At 43.8% G+C, this 22,601-nt stretch overlaps 1 protein-coding gene across 3 annotated transcripts in view; it reads right to left on the bottom strand.

The window, feature by feature from the left end:
- Positions 1 to 5,070: 5,070 nt before the first annotated feature.
- DCP1B (decapping mRNA 1B) overlaps positions 5,071 to 22,601 on the bottom strand; it is a 58,651-nt gene continuing 41,120 nt past the window's right edge. The window contains exons 6-9 of one of the 3 annotated variants that reach the window (XM_008153351.3): positions 13,661 to 13,789; positions 10,175 to 11,026; positions 7,776 to 8,018; positions 5,071 to 5,676 (exon numbers count right to left, since the gene is read on the bottom strand). In XM_008153351.3, the coding sequence (XP_008151573.2) occupies positions 5,596 to 5,676; positions 7,776 to 8,018; positions 10,175 to 11,026; positions 13,661 to 13,789 (1,305 nt within the window). In that variant the 3' untranslated portion in view covers positions 5,071 to 5,595. Of the gene's footprint in view, positions 5,677 to 7,775; positions 8,019 to 10,174; positions 11,027 to 13,660; positions 13,790 to 22,601 lie in introns of those variants that run through there. The other 2 variants (XM_054718757.1, XM_054718758.1) reach the window with 2 other exon arrangements.

The following is a 22,601-nucleotide window of genomic DNA, read 5'->3' as shown; positions in this document are numbered from 1 at the left end:
CTTGGTCAACTACTATGTACACAGAAGGGAATAAAACTTCAGAAATGCATAACCCTGAAAAGTGCTATGGGCAGAAAGTACAGAAGCATAAAACAGAATTCTGGACAGATTTATGACAGAGCCATAAATGGCAATCCAGAGAAGCTGAGCCACACATCCCTTGAGGCTGATGGGAGTGAAGAATAAGCTCCTCCCATGCATGTTCCATAGGCGACTGTCCAACAGACCATGCCACTGCACAAAATAGATGGTCATTCTGATCCAAAGTGCCAATTTCTATGTTGGCATGATAACCACACACAAAATAATTTTTCACCCTGATACTCACTTGGTTGAGGAAAGAGACAGGAGGTGGTGGGAATAGAATTCAGATCTCTTTGACTCTAAGTATATGTGGGATAAGGAGCTCATAGCAACTTCAATGTTGGGACGGCCTTCTTGGTTTGTGGAGCTCCTAAATGGATATTTAGACTCTAGCTGTGCTGAGAAAAGACATAATTGGTGTTACATATCAGCCACGTGGTAGGAAATGGGAAAACGTCTCTCGGAGGAGCTGGGGCCTCCTTTCCCTGGGTGATGTCTTCCGTAGTCGTGTGTGGACCCAGCTGGATGGGACTTGCAGCCTCCATCATGGGACCCCTGCAAATAGCTAGTCTCCTAGGCCATGGCCTTCTTGTGGCTCAGCATCATGAAGGGCGGCCACTTCCACCTCCCCTAAGTGTCTGTTTCAAGGCCGGCCAACCTCTGTGGCATGTTCTACAACTTTCACTTTGATATTTAGTGCCTTTCATCTTCATCCTCAGACTTGTAGGGGAATTCTGATTTTGGCTTACAACTGGAGGGTCTCCCATAGTTTCTCTGGCCTATTTGGAACATCCTTTGCTTCTTTCCTGTTGTGCCCTTAGTTAATTGTCCAAGAAACCTGGCTGCATAGCTTGTGCGGTGCTAGCTGGCTCGGAGCCACAGTGACTGCCTGCACTGCCCAGCCCCTGGAAAAGCTACCGCCGGTGCTCTGCTTTCAACCTCCCCCCTGGTGTTTTAAGACCATAATCTGTACACACAGTTTTTATTTGTGTATTTTTCTCAGGGCTCTGAGCTGTTGGAAGGCATTACTCACAATTTAATTTAGTGGAAATCTATCTGGATACTCAAGGTTGAGTTAAATTTACCAAGTATTTGCAAGCGCCTCCCTCACGCTCCTATTTGTAAGAGGGAGGGAGATGGAGAGCAATTGAAACCTAAAAATCAAGTATTCAGCAAAACATTGGTGAGACCCACCTGTCTGTGTAGCCAAGCAACTTCACGTGATGAAGTGATGCCACAACCTGCTGGCTGCAAATGGTAGATGTAACCTTAAAGATGGCTTGGCATGCCAAAGCCTGGGAAGCAAGCTGCTTTCCTGGAACAAGGAGGAGGCACTATGAAAAAAAGGCTTCTCTCTGGCTAGGAGGCGCCATAGAGTCTGGAGACATCACTCCTAACACTGCACCCTCCACCCCACCCCACCCAGCCCTGCCTGACAAGGAACTCTCTCTGCAGTTCAGTTCCGAGCTCCTCTCCTTCCCTGTGTCTGCACTGGCATATGAGGTGAAGCCTCGTGTCAGAGGCCTGGTCTTTGATTGACACCTCCCATCTTTAGCATGACACACCCAGGGACATAAGCCTTCACACGTGTTAACTGTGGGTTGTCTCCTCAGGAACTAAAGAGGGCTAATGTTATTCAACAGTGGAAATTTCTTTAGGAGGAAAGGCACTTTCTTCTCTGATGTGCACCCTGCTCACTCAAGAGCAAGAAAGCAGAGTCCTGTCTGTCTGAGAAAAGTGTTGGGCCAACAGTGTTTGAGGGAAGAGGAAAGTTACCAGATATAAACAACGTGTGCCTTCCTGGGAGAGCCTCAGCCTGGGAATCTGCTGCCCTGGCCTACCTTTTGAACCAGCTGGAAGAAGCCATTTGTGGGTACCAGCAATGGTGGGTCTGCATACCAGGAACTTCTTGAAGATGCTAAAAAAGTATTTTCTCACTCTGCAATTACACCATGCCCGGCATCCTAAGTGGGGAGACTGAGCAACATGTGTACTTTCAGACTATTCAGGGACCATAAATTCTACCAAACAACACCGCCTTTTCTGGCTTTGCAATTAAAATGGCACTTTACCCATAAATGTAGGGCAGTAGCAATAATACTATCTTGGGTTAAACTGGCATCTTTGTCTTAAAGAGCTCATGCGCTTCTTTTGGAAGGAAGGGATAAGTGTAACTGTTTTTATCTTAGTGACAAAGAAATGAAGGGGAGAAGAGGGTATAACACAGTGACCATAGATACATGTATCAATATCAGACTAAACACAGGCCACCTGGCAAATGCAGGGCAATCCAGCAGCTGCTGGCCTCATCCCAGCGTCAGAGGACTGGCACACAGATAAGGCAGAGGGACAGACAGGAACTCGTACTCAGAGGGCACGGCAGGAGCAAACATGTTACATGTGGAGCTCCTACTTAATCCTCCTAAGGACCCTGTGAGTGGATATGGCTTTCATTCTACAAATGAAAAAACAGTCCCAAAAGTTCACCTATCCAGGAACCGAAGGCAAGTTTGTCTGACAAAAGCTCTGTGTCCGGCCCCCACACGAGCAGGACTTCTGTAACTTCACAAGGCTGAAATCCCCTGCTGCCTTTAGCAACAGAGCCTCAGGGCTCCATCTGAAATTCAATTAGCTTAAAACTGCTGCCAGGAGCCACCGACACCTAAGGGCAGGGTCCACGATGGTCTCAGACTTTGGGGTGGCAGTGGGAAAAAGAAAAGTTACTTTATATATGAAGTCTAATTTTGGGTGCCTTAGCTAACCTTAATCCATTTCTTGCACTCGCTATAGAAAGCTCCTGTACAAAGAAGCTCTTATCTGCTTCACCATATATAGAATAAGCACCCATCACCAAACGTCCTTTAAGAGGTGACTTAGTCTTTGGTCCAAATGAATTGGGCCTATCACTTTTAAAGTGTATCACTTTAGTAAAGGGTGGAGAATTTCTTGTTTTCAAAATGTATGGCGGTAGTATTGACCTACAAAGGCCTGAGTGAGGCCTGCAGTGTGGTCGGACTGTGCTGGGCTGGGGTTCATGTCTTTACACGCCACGTGCATCTTTCTCATTAGCTGCTGCAATTGATATATATATTTTTTTATTTAATGCTGAGGTAAAAAAAATACTTCATGTAATTAGCCATTTGCTACCCCAAATATACTAGAAACATTTAAAATGGAATTAATTTCTCCTTAGCAACTCTTAACATGTAATAAAGATCAAAGAGATTTTTTAAAAAAAAGGTTGGCCAGCAGTTAAGTATATCACTGACTTTGTTCCAGGTTTACTGTATGTATTGCTGAAGTGAGCAGTCATTGATTTTGTCTCTCTTCTTGCCCCAGTCTCCATATAAGAATATTAAGATACTAGAGGCCTGGTGCAAGAAATTTGTGCATGGGGGGAGGATCCCCCTCAGCCCAGCCTGCACCCTCTCAAATTTGGGACCCCTTGGGGGATGTCCGTCTGCCAGTTTAGGACCAATCCCAGGGATCGGGCCTAAACTGGCAGTTGGACACCCCTCTCACAATCATGGACCACTGGCTCCTAATTGCTCACCTGCCTGCCTGTCTGGTCGCCCCTAAATGCCCCCTCCCCACCGGCCTGATGACCCCTCACTGCCTCTGAGTGCTGGCCTGATTGCCCCTAACTGCCCCCTGCTGGCCAGGTCACCCCCTACTATCCCCTCTGCCAGCCTGGTTGCCCCCAACTGCCCCCCCCCTGCCAGCCTGTCGCCCTCCAACTGCCCCCTCTGCTGGCCTGGTCACCCCACACAGCCTGCTGTTCAGTCGTTTGATCGTCCCTCACTAACCTCCCTGCTGGCCTGGTCGTAGACAGCCATCTTGTGAGGGCGAGATGGTCAATTTGCATATTATATCTTTATTATATAGGATATTATATACGATTATATAAGCAATTATCAATCCAAAGTATTTTGTTAGAATATCACATGGGTTTTTCACTGTGTTAGTGGTTGTAGGAGAAATCAAAGAGACAAAAGAAACCGTCCCTTCCCAAAAGTAGGATGACAGTAGACTCCTCCACCTTGAGTATGGCACCTAACAGGTTCCAGTAAGAGTCACTGCCTTGCCTGGCCAGTGTGGCTCAGTAGTTGAGTGTTGACCCATGAACCAGGAGCTCATGTTTGATTCCCAGTCAGGGCACATGCCCGGGTTGTGGGCTAGATCCCCAGTAGGGGGCATGCAGGAGGCAGCTGATGCAATCAATGATTCTCATCATTGATGTTTCTATCCCTCTCTCCCTCTCCCTTCCTCTCTCTGAAATCAATAAAAACATTTTTTTTTAAAGAGTCACTGCCTTTCCACCCACCTCTTCTCCTCAGAAGAAGTACCCTCCTGCGGAAGTGGGGAGGTGGTCTTGTGATAAACCCTTTGCTTGATGGCCTGAATAAAGGTCTAAAGCCAGAGCCCCAGTCTCAGCACCTACCTTCCCCATGCCTCCTTTTATGACCTATAAAATGAGAATAGAACCTGCCTTCTGTGCAGTCATCCAGAGATCTTTTTATGATCCAGAATAAAAAGGGCTATAGAACTGCAAAGTTTTATTTATTACTATTACTCAGCAGGGAGTTATTCCCAGGCCTTCCCTGGCAAGGGCTCTTCTGACTCTACCCAAGATTGAGCTCAACTCTGAGCATAAAGATTAGTCTGCTACATAGCTTGAAGAATCCTTATCATTATGCCCTGAACCATCCACTATCTATCCTCAGAGGCTAAGAAAAAGCTTTAAAATCCTCTGTGACCTTCTTCTCAGCACGATTTTCTAAAAATGGTAAAAATGTTCATCTTGAAACATAGGTAGGTATACTCTGCTGGTTGGGTCCAAAAGCAATAGCATGAGCTGGGATAAATGAGGTGTTGCTAGAAACTTGGGCTATTTGTGGACTCCTAGAGAACAACTGCCCTCTAGAAAATAGCTATAATATCTTTAGAAATAATTTCCCTTCAAAGGCCTGGGGAAAACATGCCAACTGGACTTTTAAAGAAGAAAGGTTTATTTTGTTTGGTACAAGCAAACCAGCATTACTTCCAAAAGCTGGGTAAGAGCTGTGCAGGTCAGTCTGCGGGGTGACACTGCCACCTTGTGGTGGGCACACTGCAGCACGCGGAGCTCAGCAATGGGAACATTACACATTCTCTCTGTTCACAGTATAACCAGAACTATTAAAATAGAAACCACGTTTCCAGAACAGCCCACCCTATGGAGAGGCTAATTCTTCTAGAAATGGCCCATAGTAAGAAAAAAAGTTAAGCTTGGCATTTACTGTGTGATATGAGCTAAGCACTTTTTCTACCCACTCAATGCTTAGTGCCAGGTGTACTGAAGCATGTATTTTTTTTTTTTTTTTTAAGCTTGACTGAAAAATAGTCAAAAACATTTTACTTCATATTACACATACTTTTTTAAAAAGGCAGGAACATTTAAGGTAACAACACTTAACAGGAAAAAACCTTGAGCTGGAGGACCTTGAGAATCAGTTTTTAAATGTTTTGCTTTCACATAGTCTTTTTCATGGCTGCTTGTGTCATGTTGAAGAGATAAGCTTCGTAGATTATATTTAAGAAGTTGTCGTCATTCTGGAAAACAAAACCAAAAGACCCAAAGGAATGTGATTGGTGGGCAGGAACAAAAGGCTTCCCCCGTCTTGAAGCTGGCCTGTTGAGCCTGAGATGCTCATCTCTCCCTGTCTGTCTAACAGCTGGCAGCTTTAAACTGCACATGTGAATGGTAAGTGGGGCTGAAGCCAGGCCAGATGAGTCCGCTGTTGCTTTTCAATGGTCAGTATGTTACACACAGCACAGATGGGCTGCCCAGCTGTGTGTATGAACAAGGCTCACTCATGAGAAGCCTGCGTTTGTTGGCTGGATAGGAAGGACTTGATCCAGGTCAGTGGTTCTCAACGTTTGGTTAGGAGATTGCTAGCAGATACTTGGTTTTTGGCATTAGTTAAGCTTTTACTTGCAATGTGCACCGTTGGTACATCAAAGCCGGTATAATTCTCCGTTAGCTATGGGAAGTTTCTGGCCTTGGCGAGTGGACAGCAGTTACACGGGCAGTCAATGGGCTCTTCTGCCTGGCTAAGGGCTGATGGAGAATCACGGGTCTAATCAGTGGTTTTGTTTTTAATTATGGAGACTTCTGCTTCCCACCCAAATCCTGTAAAGCTTTAGCAATTCACCCACATTGCACATTCCCTCTTGGCACCCACACACAGAGTTAGCATTATTCTCACGCAATGAAGGAGAGCTACATATCCCTGTTTTTCTTACAAAGTGACCACAAAGTCCCTCCTGTGTCCTACCAACAGGCAAACACTAAAAACAAACTGCTTAGTGACTTCTAACAGTTCACCAGGAAAGTATGTCTAAAACGTGGAAAAAGTATGATGTACGCAGAGAGTGGAGGAGATAATGCCTAACATTGTACAGGGACTGCTCTAGGCTTGCAGTCTTGGCCCTTGCACAGAGATCTTTGGAACAATGTGATTAAATGGAATGAGCCAGAAGAAATATGAAACTTTAAAATTTAAATATTTTCAATTTATTGTTCTCAGATGGTCTATCTAAGTCCGCATGAACTTATCATAAATGGCTTTAAAAGGAGGAAACTATGGGCATCCTGATATCCGTGACCTAGTAAAGCATGATCATTTGTTGCCCCTCTTTAACAGATAGTCTTCCACTTTCTAGCCCAATGCCTTCCATTCTCTCTAAAATACGTCACCTTAAAAAAATGTTTTTACTAATAGAGACCATTTTCTTCTTAAGATGAGACATCTGCAAAAGTGCTAGCCTGCTCTCTAAAAGCCATCTGAAGCTTAAGACAAATATCACAAAAGTTTTCTTAAAGACTGTCTAACAAAAAGTACCTAAAGATGTTAGCTGAAGTGTGTGAAGTCTGGGAAAAGCATCCCGCTTTCCAAGGCCTGCCACTTATTTGTGGATGTGCTTTGCTGGGCAGACAGCCCAGAGGCCGAGTTACTACTGCAGCCCCCACTGCGGGCAGCAGGAAGCAGCGCTCTGGAGCCAGACTGGGGTTGGAGCTCAGCTCTGCTATTTACTAGCTGTGTGACCTCAGTTTCCTTGTCTCTAAAATGGAAAAATGATAGTGTTGCTGTATAAGGACTCAATGACTTAATGAAAGTAAACATTGTTACAGTGCCTGACACAGCTCTGTGTGTCAGCTGTTATTATCTCATAGAGACAAGACTCATGGCTGCCAAAGAAGTCCCATCACTCTATCCTGTCCTAATTAGCAGGCTTCGAAATCGTCTGTAAAATAGCCCTAGTATCACAGCCATTACTTGCTCCCCTACCTGCTGGCTCTTTGTTCAACAGTCTGCTTGAACTCTCCACTAAACACCAGTGCTCTCGGTTTGCGCGCCCACAGCATCTAGTCCTTCTTTTCTGACAGGTGACAGACTGGAGGACTTAGTCAGTCCTCCTCCAAATTACAAAACCCTTAAGGTGTCAAGTCACCTAAAGCTGCAGTTAGTATTCTGAATCTCACCCAGCCAAGCACAGAGCCACTGTGGATGAGTGTGAATTCTTACATCGCTCTCTTATTCCTGGGCAGTGCTACTTAGGCACTCGCTAACTGAGGCCTTATCTCAGAGTGGCAACCGCCAGGCGAGCAGGATTGGCCAAGGTAAGAAGAGAGACGATGGCCTTCCTACCTGAATGAGGAACAGCAGTGCTTCCTGAAGCTGCAGCTTGGTCAGTGGGCTGAGCACGGAGGGCTCTGGGCTCTTCAGAGGCAGGAAGAGGCTGGTGGAGGCGGCAGCTGGCTCCTGGCTTCCCAGGGACAAGAGCCCACTGTCCCTCTCCTTTGATGGGCTACAGGTAGGTTGTGTGAACACCATGGGGGACATGAGCAGAGAAGGAGCAACTGTAGCAGGGATGCACTGAGGTGAGATGACCTGCTCATAGCAAATACATACAAAGAGGGCAGGTGTAAGCAGCAACTCATTGATACAATGGGTACAGAGACAAAGAGGCCACTCGCTTGCAAGAGTGGATATCGGTGAACTTAAATCCGAATTGTTCAAAATTTCACTAGACACGAAAAGCTCGGTTTGGGTGCCCACAGCATCCATTCCTGTCCAGTTCCCCACATATTTCCCTTGTCCTTCCTAAGCAGCTCTGCTCAGTCCACTCTGGTGACTGTTGTTCCCTCTGCATGGAGTGCTTGGCCTCTGAGCAACACTTTATTTTTCTGCTTTACTGTCATCACTTGGCAACATGCATTTAGGACTGCCGGCCTTTTCCTCAGGGCTAGTTGTCTACTACCCTGACCTACAGCTCCAACAACATACATGAGTTGTTGGAGGCACACACATTTCTACTCGATTTTTCTGTGGAGGAACCGCTGTGAGTGGTCCTTCTCACTCATTTCTCACCAGGAGGGAGGCATGATTCCCGGGTCCATCCCGATGGGATCTACCTGCCTGCAGAGAGCACACACTTCCCGCTTCTCCGTGCTCAAGAGGCAGGGGCAGGTCCTGGGGCTGGTCGTGCCAGCACTGCCAGTGACTTGTCTGTCTGGGCGAGTCTGTCTACCTCACTTGGCTAACAAACGTAACACCAAGTCTTCCAACAGCTTTTGCAGTTATGCAAGTGACACTTAGATCCCTGTCTCACTGATGCCTACAGCCCTCCCTCATCTGTTTCTAACTCAGGTGAGAAAATGTTATTATCGTCCTAAAGCTCCATAAGAACTCGAGGAGGGGTGTAAAGGCCGGTGATCATGAAGCTGCTGTAATTTTTAAATCACTCCCTTGGTATCTTTTGGGGCAGAAACCAGCCTTGAGGAAGGCAGGCTGTTACCTATCCCACTGCTGTTCTGAGGAGAGGGGCTGAGGCGGACGCTCCCGGAGGAGGATGGCCAGCACCGCGAAGCTGACAGTGTGCACTTTCCTCCGCGGCTCCATGCCTGTGAGCACTGCAAAGCCAAGAGAATTGTGCGTGCAGACGTTTATGTCCAACTATCAACCCCAGTTTTCCTAGTGTCCGGTCTAAACCATCAAAGAGAAAAGGGGACAAGATTACATTGAAATGAGGATGAGTGGCAAATACTGTTTCCATAGAAATAGGTACTCAGATTTGAGATTTTATAAAAAATAAACATGAGCTCTCTGACTCAGCGCCACACAGACACAGACTTATGCTCCATGCTTATGATTTTGGTTTTCAAAGAGTGGAAGATTTTGTTGTCTACTTGCCAAGACATGACAAACAACCAATGATGAGATATGTAATAGGGAGAACTTCCTAATTTTTAAACCTATTGCATTTTCAATGAATTTGTACCAATCCAAATGAGAAAATAGTCCAATCTCCAGATGTTACCCATGGCAATGGAACAGCTTGTGGTTTTCTCTGTTCTAAGTTACTGATGAACATAGAGATCATCTTCCTTAAAGGATAAACAACTTCTAAAAATTACAGTATTTTCCCCCTCTCTGGAAATGTGTGTGTGTGGGGGGGGGGGGGGGGGCAGGGTACATGGCATATTTATCCCTCTCTCCATCTTCATTAAGCTATGCAGAGGATGCAAACTAGAACAGGCCGGCCTTTGCAGAGTAATGGCCCGTTTCTCCATTGACTCCCCGGCCCCAGGCCTGTGGGCTCTGCAGAGGCAGCGTCTGTGCTCCTCACCACTGTGCACCCGTGTGTAGCACAGTGCCTGGGAGGGAGCAGTGCTCAGAAATATTTACTAAATAAATGAATAAGCAACAGTTACTTAGACTAGAATAACAAGAGGAGGTCAGACATTTCATATCCCAGAATGAAGATTAGGATCTCCTACCATGTCTATGTTCTTTCCCACATCCATGTCTTCACGCCTCATAAACTGTGAAGATTTAACTCTCCCAATAAAGTATCTGAAAGGAGGGAAGCTCCTAGATTGCTAAGCAAAGCAAAGACTCTCTTTCCAGGCAGGAAGTTAAGGTGATATACGATGCACAGAAGCGGCTTTGCAACACTGTTCAGGACAGGTGTGTCCCTAGAGCACAGAAGGGGACTCTGCATTTCACTGCATCACAGTAATGGCCCCCACCCAGTGGATACTTACCTGGAAATGGGGAGTCTGCTTTTCCGTGCTGGATGTCTTATCAACCCAGGGTTCCCAGGGCTTCCCTGCTCCAGAGCTCTGCGTTAGCACAGGAAACTTCGCTGCCAAGGCTGGGCGGTTAGACGTGTGCAGCTGCTGCTCCTGCTGCACAAGCTGGAGCTTTTGCAGTAACTCTTGAGGGGAGATCACCCCAGAACCACCAGTCTGACTGCCAGAAAGGGCGAGCATTTGTCTTGGGCACGTGGACTGATCTTTCTCATGAGCCTGATGTCCTAGTGCCTGAGGTGGAAGGGAGCCATTGAAATGTACCAGAGGTGGCTGAGCCACCGCCTTTACTGGAGCTGCAGGGGTGGCCGCAGAGAGGGCTGTGAAGCTCAGGGCTGCGGGGCCGGCAGGTGCTGGTGCACCAGGGTCGTACTTGTTCACTGCCGCCGGGGTGCTCTGGAGCTTCTCTAGCAGGTTTAGAGTTCTGGAAGCACCGTGGACTCGATGGGACGTCCCAAAGCTCTGGGGAGACCCCAGGTGGACAGGACCAGTGAAATCCTCCCCAGCAGGAGGCTCGCTGCCATTTTTGTAGGGCTGGTTTTCAGGCAGCTCTGACAATGGGTGAAGGTCGGCACTCCTGACCAGGAGTTTCTGAATGGCTGGACATAGCTGCTTCTCTATGGGGGGTGAGTGTCCTCTGGGCTCCTCATAGGACAGGGAACGGATAACCCCCTGCCGAATTGGAAGTTTCTCTTGCTGCTGCTGGTGGAGTGTCTGTGGAGGCCCCACAGTTTCCTGACATGTAGCTTTGTCCTGCTTCCCAAAAAGTGCTGTCAAGGACAAGTGTTGGGGTTCAGGGTCTGAGGTCTGAAAAAATAAAAATGTCTGAAAATGGATCTACATACAATTTGGTTATATGGGGGCTATGAAACACAATTCACCTAATCAATAGTTTCTTCTATTTATAAAGGATTAATTAGAGAGTATAAAAAACTTAATTATAGTAAACTTCACAAAATTGAGACCTTAATGCCAAAAATTTTCGCAGCATTCTTCCCTACTACTTTCAAGATAGCTGTTATATTTTAATATCTGTTGAATGATGAAAAAGGAATGTGAGCTTTGATAGGCCTGGGGTTCACAGATTGGGAACCACTATGGTACAAAATTATATATACCAGAAGGTAAGTAATCTCTTCAACAGGAAGTCCATCTAACCCTGCAAAGTATAAGATACTGAGAATACACAGGAATATGAGGATTTCAGAATTTCTGATAGCTTTTCACACAATTATAGAAATTTAGGGTGAGAGGAAACATGTCAGTTTGTTTAACTTGATCCTTTCAACTATGTGAACTCTGAGAAGAAAGATACCTCCTAAGTAGCTAACGGGGCTCAAATTTTTTAAAAGGAGCCTACAAGCCATTTCTACACAGGGACCTCTGACACAAACTGCACTTCATGGTGAAGCCCGCACTCTCTTTCTGCCTTCTGAACCAGCCCTTATAAAGGAGTTCCTGGAATCCTATTTCGACCAATGGGATGGAGGCTTTCCCCATCCAATCAGAGCTGTGTAGTTCTGACCAACCAGAGTGGCACTATTGGTGCTTTTGGACCAATCAAATTTCAAGGATTTGGAGTCCTCATTTGCATGAGGACAGAGCAATCAGGGACCAGGGGCGGGGACTTCTGTCTACATAAGCCAGCTCCCCTCAGGCTCTGGGAGCGCACTTTCCTCTTTCCCTGGGAGACTCAAGACTGTTTCCCTGGCTGAGCTGAATTCTGGAAGATGTCTTGCAGTAGCAGAGCAGACCAGCACAGCAAAAAGCAGATTGGCACAGAGTAGAGCAGAGTTGTCCAGCTCTGGGCCCAGGGCTGCCTGGCCCAGGGCTGCCTCACAGCCATGCTGTATCACAATTGAGCTATTTTGCACTGAATAAAGTTTCCTTCTTCACTGCACCCCAAATTGAGGATTCCTGTTCGCACTGAGTTGGTACAAACTATTATTGGTTGACAACTATATATTAGTAGCTTTAAAAAACCATCAAATCATAAAATCTACCTTGGCCCTGCCAGTTACAAAGTTGCTTCCTTCCTGCTCTATATCATCTCTGCCTCTTTCTGTATTATTAGGCTAAGAAAACAGGAACTTCATTCTTAAATCAACATATTCTCACTTCTCTAATAACAAATTTCCATGGAAAGCAAACAATAAAAGAAAGCAAAAGATAATTAGAAAAGACTTATTTTTTAAAAATTCAATATGAGACTTTCATTAGCTTATCTTTATGTCTTTTGGTTCCATTTTATTTTTAAAATTAATTTAAACCAATTCCTTAAAAAAAAACAACACCCAAAACTGTTAATGAGGCATAACACCCAGAAATGGAAACAGCCACATTATATTTACAATAAAAATGGGACTATACCCTGGCCCGTGTGGCTCAGTAGCTTGGGTATCATCCCATGCACCAAAAGGCTGCCAGTTTGATTCCCAGTCAGGGCACATGCTGGGTTATGAGCTCAATCCCTGACGGGGGTGTGTGCAGGGGGTAGCTAATGATGTTTCTCTCTCTCCCCCTTTCTTTTCTCTCTCCCTAAAAATCAATGTTAAAAAATCTTAAAAAAAAAATAATGGGGCTTGTAGATTAGCAATTTTGTTAATGCTTTACTATTCTGAAATATATATTCATATATGTATATACTAGAGGCCCAGTGCACTAAATTCATGCATGGGTCGTGTCCCTAGGCCTGGTCAGTGATCAGGGCCGATCTGTGGGGCAGCTGGTAGGGTGATCAGGGGCCTCCCACTGGCAGTGGCCTTGGCTGGCCTGGGGCCTGCGGGCTGGGGGCACCTCCTGCATTGAGCGTCTGCCCCCTGGTGGTCAGTGCACGTCATAATGACCAGTCATTCCACCGATTGGCCAATTTGCATATTAGGCTTTTATTATATAGGATTCATTCAAAAACTGCTGTCATAATTAGATGCAAATACAATGACAAATCATCAGGTTTAAAAGGGACTTTTATACCATTCCTTAGGACAGGAATCCCATTCTGTATACACAGTGGCCTAGCATTATACCTGGTACAAAGAAGTGTTCAGAACGTTAAATTGAATTTTGTTGTCCTGGCTGCTTTGGGGAACCAACCATCAACATCAGCAGAACATGGGCCTCTTGGGTAATATTCCTGTTAACTCTAATGATGTTATTAGTTTGTTGTTGTTTTTAAAAAAACACATTATCCTGTAAGGAGTTCAAATCCACAAGAGATTATGGTAAATGCCAAAAGTAAAAATTTTAACCCCTTTTGAGAGTGAATTATTAATAATAAAAGAATCTCTAACTTGAAATCTCTCTCTCTCTCTCTCTTTTTTTTAATTTACCCTAAAGGATCCTCAAACAGGACCAGGCCCTCCTGCTTTGACTATACCCTGGGTAAAAGTTTGTTACGAACCTTATACAGACACCATGAATGAAAAACAGAGAACTGAGTACCTGGCTGGGCGGAGGTATGCGCTGCTGCTGGTTTTCACTGGGCTTCACCGGAATGGGTTTGATGAGATTGGGGTTGTCATAAATGGCAGATGAACTGGTTATCTGTTTTGGCTCAGAACAGGTTTTACACTGAAATAGAAAAAAGAACCTTATTTTTAGTGTAAAAGAAGCTTTATTCTTTTAAAAAGAACATACTTTCCTTCTTGTTCTTTATTTTATTTAATTGGTAGCTATTTTTTTGTAGAGTTTTATGTACAAAACAAAATCTCTTAATCTTTTTTATATTTGAGTATAAATAAAATTTAAGTTTATTTATTTTTTAGTTACACAATTCAGTGCCCTACAATATTACCAATAGTATCAGCCTGCAAGACCTAGAAGATCTTAGATACCTGGATACTTTAAAGGCTATCTATATACTTAAGAAGTAATAGTTTAAAAATATAGTCTAGTGCTTTTTAATGATAAATAATGATAGAAACTATTCCTTAAATACCATGTCTGGATTGCAATAGCAATTGATTTCAAGTTGGAGAGTTCCAACATCAAAGTAACTAACCCTTTTTGGTCTACAAACCAAAAAGTAAAGCTGACTCAAACCACTGATTTAAAAATTACTAACATCATCTTTATTTAATAAGTGACTTTTTGGATAAACAGAATAATTCAAATCTGAGTGTTCTGAGCCACTCACTACAAATTAGAATTTTACAGAGAAAGAGATGAGACATGCCTCATCATTTCAAATACCAAATCATTATCATACATCAACCTAACCAACCATGCAATTATCAGCATAGTAGGATTCATAACAGAAAGAGCACAGCAGCCATGTCGGCATCTGACTTGTTACAAATAAAACTGAGTATAAAAATGCTCGCTTCTGTACTACAGACTCTCTAGCATTGTTGGTTTCAATTGTACAGTCAAGGCCCCAGGTCAGGAAATATTTCACACTGGAATGTGTGACAAATACAATCTTGTCCCTCAGAAACCCAAGGTTCCCAATGTGTCTTACAGTTATTGGATTGTATTTTCTAACTCAAGGATAGAGAGGTGTGGGGTCAACTACCACCGTGTTCACTTATGTTTATAAAGGTAACTGTACGAAGGACTAATTATTTTCTTTTAAGAATTCTGTAAATAACTGGGATTTGGCATTAGTATTAAATGGGATGTGAAATACTTTATGAATCATAAAATGTTATTTCTAATTCTTCTGAAGTGAATTATGGTGATTAGTGGCATGGACCAACGGGACTGGCTTTTCAAGATGTGGCTAAGCAGCACAAGACGATATAGTCACTGACAAAATTTTAGCATGGAAAGACTTTAACTTCTGCTTGCGTTTAAAAGAAAAGTGGATGTTTAGCTTACTTCCACCAAATGACCCTTCTGTACTCCTTCATTCTCTCTATGATCAGGGACCTTGAATTTTAAACTAAGGAAAAAACAGATTTTTCCCACCTTCACTATGCACATATCCACATGGGCCAACAGGCTTCTCTGTCTTTTGCTTGCATAACCCCAGGTTGACTTTTCTAGGTAAAATTTCCAGGAGCTGTTTTCTGTGTTACTGCAATTGTCTACCTATCTATGAATCCTTGCTTGTATATGAAAATAGCTCTCTATCAAATTTCTCAGAATTAAACATCACCCACCTCAATAGTTTATAGCTCATTTTCTAGTTGTTTAATTTTATATTCTTCTCCAACCCAAATAACTTTAAAATATTGGGAAAAAATCGCAGTTTTGTAAAAAGTGTATAATGGATTCTTCGCAGAGAACAAAAACTATGTCACATAATTCTAATTTATCGCATACAAACACACAAACATATTATCTATGCCAAGAGAAGAGTCTGAAAGAAAATACAACCAAAGTGTATTTGGGTTTACAGGGTTGTGGGTGGTCTTTCTGTTTATTTTTAATTTAATTTTTAAATTTTTATTTATTTACTAGAGCCTGTGCATGCACTGGTGGGGTCCCTTGCCCTGGCCTGCTCCCTCTCGCAATCTGGGACCCCCTCGGGGATGTCGGAGAGCCGGTTTTAGCCTGATCCCCACAGGCCAGGCCAAGGGACCCCACCGGTGCACGAATCTGCACCGGGCCTCTAGTATGCATATAACATCTTTGGTTAATCTCTTCCCGCCCTCCCCCATCCCCTTCCTTCTGAGATTCATCAGGCTGTTCCATGTTTCCAAGCCTGTGGTGGGCCTCTGCCCCCTGGTGGTCAGTGTGCATCATAGTTACTGGACAGCCGGTTGCTTAGGCTTTTATATAGAGAGATTTTAGAGAGAGAGGAAAGGGAGGAGAGAGAGAGAGAGAGAGAGAGAGAGAGAGAGAGAGAGAGAGAGAGAGAGAGAGATCAATTTGTTGTTCCACTTATTTAGGCATTCATTGATTGATTCTCATATGTGCCCTGACTAGGGTCTGAACTCACACCTTGACATATTGGAATGATGTACTAACGGACTGAGCTAACCAGCCAGGGTTATTTTCCTTTTTGTTTCTGAATTTTTTCATTGAACATCAAAAGATACTTAATAATTTCTTTAATTTCATAAATAGATCTCAGCAATATCTAGAACTATTAATTCTTGCCTAAAACCACAAAACGCATAATAGTCCACTTTTGAGTAGTAAGGACTTAACTATGTAGCCTACAAATCACTTCTGGCCTGGTTCATTTATCTTCCTGAGCTTTGTTATCTTATGGTTCATTTGCATCTCGACAAGAAGGAAGGAGGTAAAGGAGATGACACTCAAATTAATATCATTGCTACTTTACAGAAAACTCATAGAAGGTTATTTCTTAGGGAGAAAGCATAAAATATTAACCCAAATAAGTGTTTCAAATTATTTTATTAGCTTTACATAAAAAGTTGTATCTGGTACCACTAGGCTTTATTTATCAATATCATATACCTATAGCATAAAATGTTTCCTCCTCAAACTTTTTGGAATTTCGTGAATTTAAAATTTTTTGAGTTGGAAAAAAATCTCAGAAGTAATTTATTTAGTTTAACATTTATACAGAGAAATAAAAAAATTTTTATACTATCCCCAATATGTAATCATTCAGTCTCTTCTTTAATGCTTCCAATAATGGAAAATTCACTTCCTCATAACAAGAATTCTGAGGAAAAATTTTGTTTTCTTTCTCTTTTGCCCTCTTTCCATTTCCCCATTTCCTATATATCAGAACCATTTGGCTCATGTTCACCATTTTCTAAAATGTCTGTTGGTGTGTGAGAGAGGAGGAAACACAAATACAAGGTAAATAAAAGATGCAATGGATGTTAATGGGGGAGCACAAACATCTGGTGGGTGGATCAGAAGTAACATGATGGGCAAAGAACATGTGAAATGGGCCTTGAAAGGCTGATGATATTTTATAGGTAAACGAGAGGGGATAGCATGGGAAAAGGCATGAAGGCACTTTTAGGAAGGAAGATTGTTATTTTGTTTCTAGGAGTTTCAAATGTTTGTAAGGGGCAGTGGGAGTAGAAGGTATTGGGTTAGAAGAATTATCTGAGCTCGGCTGGTGTGGCTCAGTGGTTGGATTCCCGGTCAGGGCACTTGCCTGGGTTGTGGGCTCAATTCCATATCTCATCATTGACGTTTCTATCTCTCCCTCCTTCTCTGAAATCAATAAAAAAATATATATTTTTAAAAAGAGTCTGCAGGTTCATAGATACTAGGCAATGAGAAAACAAGAAGGATTTAGGCCAGAGCAGTACCATGATCATATAGGTTACATTACATCATCTGGCCGTTAATGGCAGAAAGAATAATTTCTTCTGTTGTTTACCTCACAGTTGGAGCAATTGACATTATGTCTATAACATATTTGATTGAATGTCTGCACTTCCTGTCAACACTGTAAGAACCCATCTATGGGAGCATAATGATGAACAGAACATTGTTTCGACCTCAACAAGTTAACACTGTTGTGGGAGAAGTTGACTTAACTGTAAAAATTGAGAAAGAACAAAATAAGTTCTAAATACTAATAGATGGTGAGTTCAATGGAAAGAATAATTAATTTGAATGGTGTGATCTGGGAAAACTCCATGTAAAAAGTGGCATTTTAACTGGGCCTTGAAAGACATGTAGAGTCTGAAGGGCAAGTAAAATGAGGGGAAAACCATTTCAAGTTGTAGGTATAGTATAAAGAGAAGTCTCCAAAGCCATGAGTGCGTGTGAGTTCCATGTTATTTTATGAGACAGTCAGGTGTCGCTATATGAGGCAGCACTGGAGAGGCTCAGGAAACCAAGTTTATTCTACTCACAGGTCCTAGAAACAGGAGGCACAGCCCACTACACAGGGCCACATGGGGAAGCCTCTCGATGGTCCGGAGGGAGCAAACAGGAGCAAGGGGAAACCAAGACTAAAGCCTTTTACTGGAGCTTCTGCCCCCTAGGACTATCTCATTTGAATCATTCCAGCAGGATATCAACCATAGGGGAGTCCCTAGCTGCCTGACCTGGCCCTGATAGGAGGAAGGCGGAAGAATATTGCTTCCTGGTGTACACAGATCAGATAGTGGAGAATGGCTCAGGATCATTAGTTTGCACATCGAAGGCATGTTTCTGGTTGGGTCCTTTGCTCCCTCTAAGAATTGGCAAGCTCAGGGAGGCACAATCTGTCCCCAACCAAAAGATTCTTAAGGTGCCAAAACATCCTACCTAATAAAAGAGTAATATTCAAATTGACCCTAACTTGCCACACCCACCAGCCATGCCCACCAGCCAATCAGGAGCAAATATGCAAATAAACCCAACCAAGATGGCTACAGCCACAGAGAGCAGGAGGGAGGCTTGGGTTTTCCCGGCAACAGAGGAAGCTAAGCTTTCCGCCTGCTCTTACCAGCCTAAGCCTCCACTCAAGGCTACAAAGTTTCAATTATAGAAGGTAAACAAATCCAAACAGAAATGGCAGCAGCTACGGAGCTGGAAAGAGCAGGAGGCAAGGGTTGCCCCCAGCAATGGAGGAAGCAAAGCTTCTGCAGCCCTGGCTGGCCTAGGCCTCTGCTCCAGGCTACAAAGTTTCAATTATAGAAGATACATCAATCCCAAGAGAAATGGCTGCCGGCCATGGAGCGAGCAGGAGGCTTGGCTCCACTCCAGGCTACAAAGTTTCAATTGTAGAAGATAAATAAACCCCAGATACCAGGGCCTCTGCTTGGGTCACCAGGGGGCGTGGCCGGCCTGCAAACCACCATAGGTCCTTCACCCAGGCCACCCGACACCCCAAGGGAACCTCCACCCTGATCCGGGACACCCTTCAGGGCAAACCAGCTGGTCCCCACCCGTGCACCAGGCCTCTATCCTATCTAATAAAAGAGTAATATGCAGATTGACCATCACTCCAACACACAATATGGCTGCCCCCATGTGGTCAAAGATCCTGCCTCCATGTGGACACAAGATGGCCACCACAAGATGGCCAGCAGGGGAGGGCAGTTGAGAGGGACCAGGCCTGCAAGGGAGGGCAGTTGGAGGCGATCAACCCTGCAGGGGAGAGCAGTTAGGGGTGACCAGGCCGGCAGAGGAGGAAAGTTGGGGGCAAACAGGCTGGCAGGGGAGCAGTTAGGCATCAATCAGGCTGGCAGCAAAGTGGTTAGGGGGTGATCAGGCTGGCAGGCAGAAGCGGTTAGGGGCAATCAGGAAGTCAGGCAGGCAAGCAGTTGGGAGCCAGCAGTCCTGGATTGTGAGAGGGATGTCTGACTGCCCGTTTAGGCCCGATCCCCAGGATCGGGCCTAAACGGGCAGTCGGACATCCCTGGAGGGGTCCCAGATTGAAGAGGGTGCAGGCTGGGCTGAGGGACAACCCCCCTCCATGCACAAATTTCATGCACTGGGCCTCTAGTTCTATATAATAAAAGCCTAATATGCAAATTGGATGGCGGAATGACACACACTGACCACCAGGGGGCAGATGCTCAACACAGGAGCTGCCCCCAGCCCACAGGCCTCAGGACAGCCAAGGTGGGTGCCAGCAGGGGCCCCTGATTGCCCCACGGGTAGCCCTGCAGAGGGAGGCGACCAGTGGCAGCGGTGGGGGGTGGGGCCGGCAAGTGGGCAGCACTAGGCCTGCCAAGGCGGGTGCCAGCGGGGGTCCCGCCAGTCACCCCACAAATCAGCCCTGATCACCAGCCATGCTTAGGGACCCTACCTGTGCATGAATTTTGTGCCACAAGCCTTTAATTATAAAATACAAACGGTACAGTGTGTGTGTGTGTGTGTGTGTGTGTGTGTGTGTGTGTGTGTGTGTTTGAGAGAAGAGAGGGAGAAAAAGTATTTGTTCAATATTTACATTTACTATTTACTGGCCACATAGAACTGAAGTTCCTGGAGGGTAAAATTTTACTTTTTAAGATTAATCTATATCCCTGACCGGTTTGGCTCAGTGGATAGAGCGTCGGCCTGTAGACTGAAGGGTCCCAGGTTCGATTCCAGTCAAGGGCATGTACCTCGGTTGTGGGCACATCCCCATGGGAGGTATGCAGGAGGCAGCTGACTGATGTTTCTCTCTCGTCGATGTTTCTGAGTCTCTATCCCTCTCCCTTCCTTTCTGTAAAAAATCAATAAAATATATATATATTTTAAAAGATTAATCTATAGTGTGCCTAACATAGTACAATTAATAAAGTATAATTCATTATCTGACTAGTTGCCAAGTCATTAGGCTACCTTTTAAAGATTTTAAGAATTAAATAAAATAAACAATATAGAAATAGTTATTACTGACTAAAGCTGGAATTAAAGCATCTCTGTCCAAGCCCTATGATAGAATAATGAAACTCTGATTTATTCATATTCATATTCATTCCTTCATTCAACAAACATTTATTTGGCACTTATCATGTGCCAGGAACTTGGAAGAAGACTAGGGATGTTCTTTGTACTCAAGGAGCTCACAGTCTAACAATAAAGGGTGAGTCATCAATCCAGTCAAAGGCATGTTAAAGAAACACAGTCAATTGTCCTTTAGTATGTCCCACTTCATTCAGGACTTTTCTGATTGTTTCCTTGTGGTGTCATTTGTTTCCTATCTGCTCCTTACTCCTTCCTCCCTTTCATTTTCTATAAACTAGAAAGTTAGAGCTCAAGTCTTAGATTCAGAATCAACTCTTTTGGCAAGAATATTTCAAGGTGGTGCTATATCTTTCACATTATATCACAGTCGGAGGCACATAATGTCTGGTTATTCAATTTTTAATTATGTTGATCAATGGGTTCAGGTGGTGGCACCCTAAACCCTTTCATCAATTCTTCTCATATTATTAACAACTGATAATCATTGCCTGAATCAATTATTTTACTAGAGTGTTTTTAAGTTCTATCATTCTATCTACATTAAGAAGGGGGAATTCTTGCCGAAACCGGTTTGGCTCAGTGGATAGAGCGTCGGCCTGCGGACTGAAAGGTCCCAGGTTCGATTCCGGTCAAGGGCATGTACATTGGTTGCGGGCACATCCCCGGTAGGGGGTGTGCAAGAGGCAGCTGGTCGATGTTTCTAGCTCTCTGTCCCTCTCCTTTCCTCTCTGTAAAAAATCAATAAAATATATTTAAAAAAATAAAAAAAAAAAAAGAAGGGGGAATTCTTGGAATTCTTTAATAGAGAACTTCCCCTCATCAACAAGGACTATTTGGTTACTCTGAAATATAGTCCATATTGGCCAGGTAGAATAAATGCTTAATTATTTTTCATTAACTACCAATTTTCAGAGGAAGGAGCTGGTGTCCTAGTATCTCCAAGGGTAGCCAATAATTATATTTTTATTTTGTTTTATATTTTTGGTTGCGTGCTCTCTCTTATCTCTATGAACTCAGATTTTATCAATTCAGTGGGTTTCAATCCACTGCATTCTTTTTTTTAAAATATTTTTATTGATTTCAGAGAGGAAGGGAGAGGGATAGAGAGATAGAAACATCAATGATGAGAATCATTGATTGGCTGCCTACTGGGGATCGAGCCCGCAACCCAGGCATGTGCCCTTGACCGGAATCAAACCCAGGACCTTTCAGTCTGCAGGCCGACGCTCTATCCACTGAGCCAAACCAGGTAGGGCTGCAGTCATTCTTGTTGATGTTAGAATTCATTACTTTGGTTGGTGGTCCCTTCAAGCTGACTACTGTGCCCCTTCCACATGATCCTATTTGTTTGGCTTTCATATCCTGGAATTAGGAGTTTCTTTAAAGAGCCCGGAAACCTTTCGTGAGGAAACAGTATTTAGAAACAATAATCTGGGGGCTAGAGGTATTTATTGCTACTGGGTTGTCACTTATTTCTAGGTCTTTTCAGGGGGAAAAGTTAATAACTACATATTTAAGGAATAAAATGTCAACTAATTCAGACATTTGCATTTAAAATGTAACATTATACATTAATTTATTTTTTTCTCTTACACTGAAGGTTTTATTCTGACCACAAGTTGACCCTTGAACAACATGGATTTGAATTGTGTGGATCACTTATATGCAATTTTTTTCAATACAGTACATGTGCCCAGACAGTGTGGCTCAGTGGTTGAGCACTGACCCATGAACCAAGAGGTCACAGGTTTGATTCCTGGTCAGGGCACATGCCTGGGTTGCAGGCTAGATCCCCAGTAGGGGGTGTGCGGGAGGCAGCCAATCAATGTTTTTCTCTCTCTTATCAATGTTTCTACCTCTCTTCCCCTCTCTCTTCCTCTCTTTCTAAAAATCAATAAAAACATATTTAAAAAAAATAAATACAGTACATGTATTTTCTCTTCCCTGTGATTTGTTCATAATAACATCTTTTCTCTATCCTTTCATTGTAAGAATACAGTATACATTACATATAATATATAAAATATGTATTAATCTATTGTTCATGTTATTGGTAAGTCATCTGGTCAATATTAGGTTATTAGTTAAGTGCTTGGGGGAGTAAAAAGTTATATGT

Source organism: Eptesicus fuscus, chromosome 7 (genome assembly GCF_027574615.1).
Source record: "Eptesicus fuscus isolate TK198812 chromosome 7, DD_ASM_mEF_20220401, whole genome shotgun sequence".
Lineage (NCBI taxonomy): Eukaryota > Metazoa > Chordata > Mammalia > Chiroptera > Vespertilionidae > Eptesicus > Eptesicus fuscus.
Note: the sequence above shows the minus strand (reverse complement) of the source record. Positions and strands in the feature narration are given on the sequence as shown.